Genomic DNA, 12,558 nt, shown 5'->3' on the forward strand with positions numbered 1-12,558 from the left:
CGTTATTAAATTTTTAACTTCCCGTAAGGCAAGTTATAGTAATCGCAAAAAAATCGAAAATGAAAATTTTTATATATCTTTACGTTTCAAAGGTTTCTGAACATTTTGGCATACCTTAGAAAAAATGGATGTATGTGTGTGTATGTATGTATGTACGTGTGTGTATGTATGTGCGGATACAAATTTTCGTCGACGATTTTGGGAACATGGATCAACCGATTTGAATAATTCAAAAAACATTCGATTTGTATTGATAAGGAGACGTGCTGATTAGTTTTTGGCAAAGGCAGGTCTAGCCGTTCCGAAGATACGGGGCAAAAAGTGCCGAAAACGGTAACTCAGTTTTTAAGAGAACGGAGCGTCCGATCTTAATAATTCAAAAAACATTTGACTTGTATTGACAAGATGAAGAATTGATCAAATTTTCATGAGGGCAGGTCTAGCGGCTTCGGAGATCTAACGAAAAAAGTAAAAAAAAAAGCCATTTGGCGGTCAAAAATGATCATTAGACATATGCACATCAAATTATCAGATATTTTATAGAGATTTTAACAATAAGTATAAATTTTGTTTGCATTTTTATGGGTTCCGTACCAATGTTTATTCGTTAGACGGCGACGCGGCGCTTACGCGCTTTGACATTTTGTCTTTATGCAGTTAAAGCAGTACGATTGCGTTGAAAAAAAGTTCAGATCTTCCCAAATATGCCAAAATAAAGAAAACATTATTTTTTACAAAAAAAATTTAAAAAAAAAAATTAAATTTTTTTTTTTGAAAAAAATTTTTTTTTCAAAAAAAAGTAATTTTTTGTCCAATTTATAGTTTCTCAAGAATCTTATTTTTTTAAAGTAAATTTTTTTTTAAAATGTCAATCGTTTTTAAAAAAATAATAACTTTTGGTACGGAAAGTTTCAGCAATTTGCCTTGAGGCACGATGCCTTAATTGCCTTAAGACAGAATTCCACTTACAGCTAGTTTTTTGTCTAGATTAGACATGTAAGCCGTTCTGCATAATATTGTCATAGGTAAAGTCCGTCAGGCCGTCGTAATATACAAAACTGTGCAGGTTCGTAATTTTTAACATGTTTTTGTACTATATATACTCGTATATATATATATATATATATATATATTATTTCCTTTGGAATTCCTCAATCTTTGATCATGCGTAACAATTTTTGTGATAGTTAAATTGTTTGAATAGTTATCTTGATTAATGTAAAATATCACATTTGGGGTTAGTTGAAACAAAAACCGTGAGGCTAGTTGTTGCATTCAAAAATTATACACAGACTCAAGGGAAGAAAATGAAAAAAAATTAATATCATAGTTTGTAAGATTTGGGCACATTTAAATTGTGTTACAGTTTACGTTGATTCATGATATAAAAAAATATTATAGAAGACATTTTATTTTTTATTTGTATTAATTATTGTTTGCGTAGATTTATGAAAAGAATTACTTATAAACAAGTGGTTTTTCTGAAAAATAAGCAAATAATAAATTATCAGAGGTATTATTGTCGTTTTTTGTTGCTATTACTTACCCCGGTAGATGGTAGAACACCGCACTTTTTCTAGAAATTTATTAACTGTGAATTAATGAATAATAGTTATAAAATTATTTTTATTTGATTTGTTAGAGGAATAGGAACAGCAACTATCCATCTTTATTTCGTAGAAATATAATTAGTGAATCGCAAGATACAATAATATAAAAAGACTGTCACAACAAACTCCTAGCTCCCCTATATCTTGAATTAGGATTTTAAAGATTGCTAAAATATATTGGCTCTTTAAATGGAAAATACATTCATTTTATTTCAGTTAGTATTTCATTATATTAGGTAATATACATTTCAGTTCCAAACTTTTATGTTGTAGAATTTTTTTATTTTCATTCCATATTTTATTATTATAATGATATCGTTTACAAATTTCCAAAATTCAATAAATCTTTCAATAAAAAATGAATCGTTTTCATACCATCCACCTGCCATGTACATGGACCGCTTTGTAGAGTTGCAACTGAATGTCAGCCGCCGGTGAAGTCATGTTGAACATCTCGGACATGACCAGGAAACCTTCGTCTCCGAATCGTTCTGCCGCTGACATCATACATTTTACAGCTGTGGCTTGCTCATTTGGCCCAAATTTATTTAGATATACTTCATCGCTCATTACCGAATAGATGACGAATTGCGCGCAGAATATGATTTTGCAAATAGTGGGCCTTCAAATTTAAAATGCAACCGTTACAATAATATCCGCAAATACTTATTAATATGTGTTTGTTTTAGTGTCCCCAAGTTTTAGTGTCCGTTAGTTGTCTTCAAGAAATTCCGAATCGTCACAAAAATTAGAAAAAATATGTTTGCAAACACAAATTTGCCTTCAGTCGACAATTTCTATAAAATAGGTGAACCCCAATGTCAGTCTAGAGAACCAATCGAGATATCAAGTTGCGAATTATTTCAGAGTATTAATCTTGTAAATTTTTATATGAAAGATAGATTAGAGCGGGACTTAAAGTTCTTGGGTAAAATGGTGAAACAAGTAAAGATAAGATTTTTGTAACAATATTATTTGATAGTAGAGGGAAAAAAATGTATAACCAGTCATCACTTTGATTCTTACGACGTTGCTATCGGGAAACTATCTGTAAGTGGAATTCTGTCTTAAGGCAATTAAGGCATCGTGCCTTAAGGCAAATTAAACCGTACCGCAATTAAAAATTCGAGTAATTAAAAATAATCAATAACAATCAATAAAAGTTGATCAATGATTTGAAACTTTTAATAGAATTTCGAACCATATTAAATCCAAATCCATTCCAATTAAATATTTTGGAAATTCTGAACTTTTTTTCAAAGCAATCGTACTGCTTTAACTGCATAAAGACGAAATATCGAAATGCGTAAGCACCGCGTCGCCGTCTAACGCGTTAACATTGATACGGAACCCAGGGGAATGTAAAAAAAAATTATACTTATTGTTAAAATCTCTATAAAATATCTGATAATTTGATGTACATATGTCTAATGATCATTTTTGACCGTCAGATGGCATTTTTTTTTTACTTTTTTTTACTAGATCTCCGAAACCTGCCTTCATGAAAATTTGATCAGTTGTTTATCTTGTTAATACAAGTAAAATGTTTTTTTCAATTATTCAAATCGGAATAATTCGTTCTCTTAAAAACTGAGTTACCGTTTGCGGCACTTTTTGCCCCGTATCTTCGGAACGGCTAGACCAGCCTTTGCCAAAAACTAATCAACACGTCTCCTTATCAATGCGAATCGAATGTTTTCTGAATAATTCAAATCGCTTCATCCGTGTTCCCGAAATCATCGACGAAAATTTGTATCCGAACACACACACACGCGCACACATACACACACATACACACACATACACATACACACATACATCCATTTTTTCTAAGGTATGCCAAAATATTCAGAAACTTCTGAAACGCAAAGATATATAAAAATTTTCATTTTCGATTTTTTTGCGATTACTATAACTTGCTCTACAGGAAGTTAATAAATGGCAATGTATGAAAATCCATAACCAAAGTAATTTTTTGGTTGTGAGCACTGTTGTTTATTTTACAAGACTTTAATATAATTTTTAAATATATTATTTATTTATTTAAATAGTTATTTATTTATTTTATAAGATGCATTGTCAAGATTTAGTTAGTTTCGACTGTTTTTTTTTATATAACCTTTATAAAACTACCTACTACATATTTAGCCTGGTAAAGGCGTAGAGTAGACAATAAAAAATAGTCAATGTAAGAATATATTATGTTAATTTATCAAACTCAAATTCGACCATTGTGTCCCGCTCTACCCTATTTCCAGAAAAAAAAACAAAAAATTAAAAAAACGATATTTTTTGTAAAAAATTTGTTAAATATCTCAAAAACTATTAAGATTAAGTTGCTACTTTCTTCACATCGTCATTTGATTTTTGTAACATTTAACAGTATCTAGAATATTTTCTAAGCTGTTTTTGAGATGTTGCCGAATAAACATAAACATTGTCAGAATGAACGCGATTTTCTTTTGAAAATTTTTGATTGATTACTTTTTTATGAAGCTTAGAATAACAAGGTAATTTTTTTTTATTGAACTTTAAACGGAACAATATAGGCTAGTGCGAGACACAAGTCCAATTTGAATTTAAGTAATTATACTGCTTAAACCAAATAAACCACACCACACAAATAACACGTGCGAAATAAACAACTATCGAACTATGTTCAGTAAAATATCCAGTTAATTTCTAATTGTAGAAATGTTTTTTTACTGTTTTTCTAAAATTTGTCATCTCTCTTTTTACTCCATAGGCTATATAAAAAAGGACAGTCAGGGAGGAAACAGATCCAATATCTTCATTTTAAATTTAAACGAATTTTACGAAATAATAGCTACATTAGTCAAATATAAATTTCATAAACACATTTTTTACGAAGATAATACTGTTTATAACCATGATCTGGTACAGTGGCGGATTCAGGGGGGGGGGGTCACGGGGGTCATGACCCCCCCCTGAGCCTGTTTTAGGACTTCGATAAAACAACAAAATTTTGTTATTCAACAACAAAATTACTTCATAATGTTTTTATTCATGTATTTTGTTACCAAACACATTTTATAACTTGATTGTTTAACTTATTATAGACGAATGGTAAGGTCCTAAAATTTAAGGATTTTCTAATCGTATTGCGAATATACGTTCTATACATAATTTTGAATCAAGTATTACAGTTTAGGAAAAAAAAATCATATAAATATAAAAAAATTAAACTAATTGTGAGTGGTCCTTAACCATGAACTTTCCGTAATCTTAACGTCTGTAAATAGACGACCTAATCAATATATAAATAATTTGATTTAAACTGATTTAGAGAAGTATACCTAATCGCTGTAAACCATTTTGAAATGAGAAACTATTGCAAATATTATTTTTTTCAAATATAGTAGTTATTTTTGAAAAATGGATTAAATATTACACATTGATGGGAAACGAACACATACGAAATACGAATACATAAACACGGTGAATTTTCTAAAAGCGCGGCCAAATAATCCAAACTTTAATTATCATAAGTAAACCACTTATGGCAGGCCTTAATATTTCATTTAGAGCAGAAACTCTAACGCCATGCAAAGTTTCATTAAAATCGCCAAAAAAATTGACAATCCATTATGTAAAAGAAACGGTTTGACCGATCTTTGCCAAAAACCATTTAAATCCAAATAATATCAATCGAATAGTTTTTGTTTTTGCAAAAACGGTTAAGAATTTTTGACAAAAACATGGACGATAATTTTTGCACTTTTCTGCCAATAGTAAAGAAACGGACCAACCAATTGTCTCAAAAAACTAATCAACGCAAACACTTATCCAGTTTTATTTTATAGTTTTTAACTTTCCGAAGGAGAAGTCGGAGAATCTTTTCATAGAAAAATCCGACTCGCTAATTTTATGTTTTCTCGACGTTTCAAGCCATTATTAATCGAATGAGACCAACATTTGGAAAACGTATGTGCGTGTGTGTGTATGTTAACAGATTTTTTGCCGTAAATCGACGTTTTCTCCAAAACCGATTTCAAAAATTTAAAAGCCGATCGATGTATCTCGATGAGGACTAGCGTTTTTGAGTTTTGCGGGACGAACGTCCGGGCCGTTTCTTTGTAAATTGCAGAAAAGTAAAAAAAAATTTTTGTCCACGTTTTAGCTCGCAATTCTGAATCGATTTTGAAAATTCAAAAACCAATCGGAAGATATTGGTTGGGAATCGTGCTGATTAGTTTTTGGTAGAGATTGGGCGGGCCGTTTTCTTGTATTAAAGTTAAAAAAAATAAAGTTCGACGATTTTTATGATTTTTTTAACGATAGATACCATAGTCTCGTAGATCATACTAAAATATTACGGCCCTGCGACAAGTCGTTTAATTTTAAAAATTCTTCAAAGCTTGCAAAAATTAGTACCGTTTTTTGGCATTTAACAAAATTAGACTTTTGATCGACGTTTTCTCAAAAATGCCTGAACCGATTTCAGAAATTTAAAAGCCATTTGATGTATCTCAATGAGGACTATCGTTTGTCAGTTTTGTGAGAAGATCAGCCGAGCCGTAAATTCTTTGTAATTAGAAAAAAAAAATTAAACTTTTCATCCACATTTAAGCTCAAACTACCGAATCGATTTAAAAAAATCAAAAACTGTTGGAAAGATATTAGTTGGAAATCATACTGATTAGTTTTAGGTGAAAATCTACCGAGCCGTTTTCTTGTAATAAACTGTTGAAAAAAAATCTAAGCCGATTATCATGAAATTTTTTTTAGCGACATATTTCATGGTCTTACTGAACCTACTGAAATATTGCGGCCTTACGACAAGTAATTTAATTTTAAAAATTCATCAAAGTTTGAGAAAATGAGTATAGTTTTTTTGACGTTTGTTAAATCTAAAATTAGACGATTTTAGATAGAGTACTTGGTCTTAATGAACATACTAAACCATTAGAGTTCTGCGGAAACTGGTTTAATTATAAAAATAATTGATTTTTGAAAATTTGCTTCTAGAAAATACTCCGAGTTAACGTGTTCGTTTATTTGAATTATGTGTAATAAATTCACTCGGTATACTTTTGATCACTCATAAATTGATTCATTTTTTATTGATTAAGTCGCTTATTTACACATATCGGGAAATTCATGTAACTTGCCTCAAGGCAAAATACCAATACCAACTAGTTAAATTTTAATATAGGTTCAGACGAAAAAACGTGGAGAACAACGTCAAATTTTGACTCACGTCAAAGACGCAGATTATTTAAAAAATATACACATGTGTAGGGTAAGGAGTGTTCAATTTAACTTTCAGCAATTATATTGTAAAAACTAAACGAAAAACATAACAACAAATAAGACATATCAAACAAAAAACTATCTGACTATGTTTAGTACAACTTCCAGCTAATATACTGTAGAAATGTGTTTTTTTGCTGTTTTTCAAAAATTTTGTCACTTGGTCTTTTTGACTTCATAGGCGGGGTAAAATCGGACGGTGTGAGGATAAACAATTTAACGATTTAACGAAATATTAGCTACATTATTCAACCAATTCAAAATATAAATTTTATGGATGCATTTTTTAAAGATATAACTCTGTATATAACCTTGATTTGATATTTTGTCCAAGAGTTGGAATAATTATTTATTTAATTTACCTCTTGTAAAAATGCTTTTTTAAACGTCGTAAGAATCAAGTTGATGGCTGGTTGTACATTTTTGCTCTCTACATACAAATATTGTCGTTAAGAAATCCTTAACTTTACTTGTTTTTGAGATGTCGGTGGTGGATCTTTACCCGCGGATCTTTAAGCCCCGCTCTATCTCATATATATATATATATATATATATATATATATATAAATATATATATATAAACTTTTCAATTATGACCCCCCCCTGGCGCCGAATGTGGATCCGCCACTGATCTGGTATTTTGTCAGAAATATTCATCAGCAGAGTTGGAATAAGCATTAATTTAATTAATTTTTTCTAAAATTACGTTTTTAAATTTATTTTACTATTTTATTTACTATATTCTTATTGTTGAGAATTTGCCAAGGTAACGTCTCAGTTGGTTCTTTTTACCCCACTCATATGTAAGTTTTTATAATGGTTATATATTAAAATCTGTTGAATCAAACTCGAAAGAAACAATACATCTTCTAAAACAATTGAATAACGTATACGTATAACTAGAAATTATATTAAGGCCTCGTAAACTAAACAATAGTGCTCACATAGCCAAAAAAAACTATTATGGATTTTCAGACATTGCCGTTTATTTCCTGATATCAACGTCGTAGGATCAGTGTGATAGCTGGCTCATTTACCCTCTACTTTCAAATATTGCTGTTAAGAAAAATCTTAACTTCACTTGTTTTTTAGATATCGGCGATGGACTATTTTTACGCAGCAGTGACTAATTATTTTCAATTTATGGCAAAGTGCTAATTATCTAATATAAAGTTAATGTTATTTATACCTATTCATAATTCCGTTTTTTACATTTACTAATTCTCAGTATTGTATTTTATTACTAGGATTAGTCAGTTGAGCACAAATCACGTTTTGATAATCATTTTCTTACTTTAGTTTTGAAAACAATGCTTTAGGTACAACAAAGAACAAATAACTAAAGCATAACATTGAGCGTGGTCAATTGTCATCAATTTAAGGACTGATCATAAATTATAACCGTACGTGAGTTTTTACCATAAGCAAATAATTTTATTGCCCAGGACGGCAGAAATTTACCACGAAACATTTCGTGTGTTAGCGAAATATGTATCGATGTATTTGCCGATTAAAAACGAATAATAATCATCAGTTATTAACTTATAATGATGATGTGTAGAATTCGATCTATTTCAACAATTAAGAAATTACGGTAGCTGGTAAATAAATTTATACTAAATAATATACTTGTATTATCAGGAAATAAATGGCGAAACAGGATTAATTTTTTTTTTTTCAAATAATAAAACAGCTACAACTGGTATAGGTTATAATGCCAAAATAATTTTATAAACAAAATGTAGTGATAAATATAATTCTTATTTCCAAAGTGAATAAAATCAATTAGCAATAGTTAACTCGAAACTTGGATTTTATTACATATGCTGTTGCTTACTATTAAATAGCTGCTTACTCAAAATTCCGACAAAAATACCATAGTTATACCATTTTCCGAAATTTGAAATTAAGTTAAAACTAAATTAATAGATTCGATTTTTTTAGTTCTATATTATTCCAGAAATTATAGGAATTTTCATTATCTATATGCTGTATTCTTGTATAATTCAGCAGTTAAAGTTGCTATTCTTGATTTTTACGACAAAAACGACAACAATATCAGTGATAATTTATTCTTTGCATATTTTTAAAAAAATTGTCAACGTGAACTACAATTATTATCATAATACAAATAAAACATATAGTTACTCCTGTAACACAATTTACATGGGTCCACTTCATACAAACTATACATTCCAGCCAATATCCTTCATTTAAATCTTTATATAGATAATTCTTGTATCCTACAAATAGCTCCAAGGTTTTGTTTCAACTAATGCTAGACAGATAAACAACTTAGGAAACACAAAAATTTTTACACATCAATAAATATTGACAAATCTGAAACAAAATTAGATATATAAAATTTAAAATTAGACAATAATAATAAAGCAAACCAAAATTTTATGATAGATCAATTTTGTATTCCCGCTCAGAAATGACAAAAAAAATATTTTAATATCATATAGGATTCTATTGAAAAACGTCTGTTACTACTTTCCGCTTTTAGAGTAAGCGGTAAGTAGTAGCAGAATATATATATATATATATATATATATATATATATATATATATATATATAAAACATATATATTAGGGCGGGTCGATTTGTATGGATAAAAAAGTCGAACAGGCACTTATGAATTTTGTATACTAGGGATCAAAATAAGATACTTTGCCGAAGAAACAATATCTCTAAAATAAATTCTGATGTCCAGTGCATTCACCCAAAGATTAGGTCAAATTTAGAAAAATCCTGTTTTGGCTCATTTAGAGCGCCCCAATAGTGTCCAAATGCATGACCGACCCCCAGTAACTTTGGAAGGCCGATCTACCCATGTCCATGGTTTACCCCCTAGGACCTCTCTTTATTAGAGGTCTCCCATACAAAAGTTGCATCATGTTGGGTACTTTAACTTGACAAAAATCAGCGATTTATTTTTATTATAAAATTTATTTAATCATAACATCTGTAAATAAAACTATGCCAAACTTATAAATTATTGTTCGAAGTTTTTTTTGGTTTCAAGTCCAAAAAATTTTGCACGGCTCTCTAATATCGTCGCCTCATGTATTTATATATATATATATATATATATATATATATATATATATATATATATACATGCAATGCATAAATGTCTTTATATGTGTGAAATTTTGAACTAAAAGTGTTATTAGAGCATCGTTAGCTTTGTGCAAAGTTCAAGTTTATTGCCAAAACCATATAACTTTACGCAGAATTAATAACCGTGACAATTATTTCAAAAGTGCGCCACAAGCGCATAAGTTGAAGCGCGTCAATTATTCTATAAATAGCGACCTGTCCGGGTTGTTCTTGAATGGTTTCGCTTCGAAAACGGCAATGTAACATTAAATTCTGAAAATATATAAATTACGCATGAAATACAATACATGGCAGGTAAGTAACTAATTCGTTAATGACCATTTGTCTCACTCATAAGGCGCGTTGGCTAATTGGCACGAAGCCAAAACACATTAGTCGCGACGCCTGCAATGAAATATTGGCAAAGGCTTCGTCGACGATAAATACTCTCAAAAATAAGTTACTTGTAAAAACATTGTTGTCAATAACTGAAGGGTAAAATGGCGAGCAATGATTAAAAACTGAATGTTGTTTTTAGGAAACATAGTTGTACATTTCCAATGATTTTTTTGTAAAGGAGAGTCAAATCATTTTGTAAATTATAATGATCATCTAGCACTTTTAACCGATATTGGTTATGTACATCAAATTTATTTTATTTTGAAGTTATTCTACATATTGAATTACATTAATTCACTTTTTAACATAATAATAATTGTATTCTCTGGTTTTCCAGGTTGGAGTTTTCATTACAAGCAGATTCATCGCTTTCCTTCACAATCACACCCTGCACATCTAATATTGCGTGGAGTGTCGAATACAGAAATTCAAGTCAGTATGGTAAAAGATATTTGATTTTTACTGTGATCTTTATTTAATTTATTTAATTTGTTTTATTGTAAACTTCATGTGCCAATTAAAACTGTAGCAAATGTAGCTGAATGTTCTTTGTATAGCTTGCTATGAAAAAAAAATCAAAAAAAAAAATTAAAACTATCTAACATGCATTTTTAATAGGCTTGTTGTAACAGCTTTTTTTAAATTAATGTATCTTGAGTTTCATTGATTATATTTCTGTGAAATAAATGTGGATAGTTGCTGTAGTTATTTCTCTACCAAGTCAAGTAACACAGCGTGAATTTATAAATTTACAATTTATCAATTTCTAAAAAAAAGTGCGATGCTAAAACTTAGCCCGTGTTTAGGGCTACTTATAACATTTTCCAGAGCAAGTATTAACGACAAAAAGATGTCAATAACCCGAAAATTTATACTTTACTCATTTTTAAGAAAATAGCCGTTTCCAAGTAATTCTTTTCATGTAATAATGCAAACTATAATTAATACAAATAAAATATATATCGACGAAATATACAATTTATATCATTATACAAATAAAAGATATAGTGACTCCCGTAGCACAATTTATATGCGCCTACATCTTACAATTCTCACTTGAATCCGTATATATTTTTTTATTTATAAGTTTTATTTCAACTAACCCCAAGTGAGATTTTATTTTGTATCAATCAAGATAACTACATAACGATTGTTACATATTATCTAAGATTGATAAATTTGAAACGAAATAAAATATATAAAATTTAGAATTAGTCAATTATAATAACGCTAACAAAATTTTAGGATAGACCAATTTTATATTATTTTTCAAAAATGACGGAAACTCACAGTTTTGTTTATTGCGTCAGTCTTCAAGATAGTAGCTATGATAATATTATGCAGGACAGTTTACATTCCCAATGGAGACGAAAGAAATATTTTCATATCATTTAACATCCTATTGAAAAACGCCTCTTCTAGTTACCATTGTAACAAATAGCCTCATAACTCTCCTACTCGTTTTCTATAATTTTTATCATGTGGTTATAAAATCTATTATTAATCTAGCATAATTTTTAGTTATTTTATTTATTAGTATAATTATAGTTCTATGAGAAGCTGTTGTTTTTCCACATGACGTTGGTTACTTGTAAAACAAAGAATATTTGATTAATAATTTTCATGATATTTTAAATTCACTTTTGTGACAATTTTTTGAAGGTTAATTTGAGTTACGGGTAGCACTGATAAAATATAATAAATTCGCCCGTGTATTTTTTTTTCAATACTAACTATTCTGCTATTTTAGAAACGATAATTATTTTTTTATAATTATCTTCATTTTAAAATCTTTTCTAAACGTGAGCAAATTTGCGTCAACCACGCCAACTCTCAACCCTCCCACGCTGTTACTCTCTTTTATAACATTTTTTTGATTGTATAAATATCTATCAGCTAAAATTAAAAATAATAATATGTAATACACATTTAATCTATTTTAATAATGTTGTATTATATTAACCCTCTGTCGGTCGGAGTGGTCTGGCCAGACTTTTTTCGACTTCAATTTAAAAAAAAATACTTCTAGTAATTTTATCGACATGAAATTTCTTGACTTTTCCTAAAATTTCATTAGCTGTCGATCTATGAAAAAATCAGGATGAAAAAATGTTCAGAAGGATAATTCTAAGGATATTAACTGTTTCATACATTGAACTGTCGAAGTGG

At 29.3% G+C, this 12,558-nt stretch overlaps 1 protein-coding gene across 2 annotated transcripts in view; it reads left to right on the forward strand.

Annotated features, from left to right (window-relative positions):
• The window catches only part of LOC113378034 (protein NDNF), a 71,453-nt gene that overhangs the window by 43,945 nt on the left and 14,950 nt on the right, over nt 1–12,558 (forward strand). The window contains exon 3 of one of the 2 annotated variants that reach the window (XM_026618542.1): nt 10,727–10,830. In XM_026618542.1, the coding sequence (XP_026474327.1) occupies nt 10,727–10,830 (104 nt within the window). The remainder of the gene's footprint in view (nt 1–10,726; nt 10,831–12,558) is intronic. The other variant, XM_026618543.1, reaches the window with a different exon arrangement.

Source organism: Ctenocephalides felis, unplaced genomic scaffold (genome assembly GCF_003426905.1).
Source record: "Ctenocephalides felis isolate EL2017-DRISC unplaced genomic scaffold, ASM342690v1 CF-g0.4_SCAFFOLD_01886, whole genome shotgun sequence".
NCBI classification, from domain to species: Eukaryota; Metazoa; Arthropoda; class Insecta; order Siphonaptera; family Pulicidae; genus Ctenocephalides; species Ctenocephalides felis.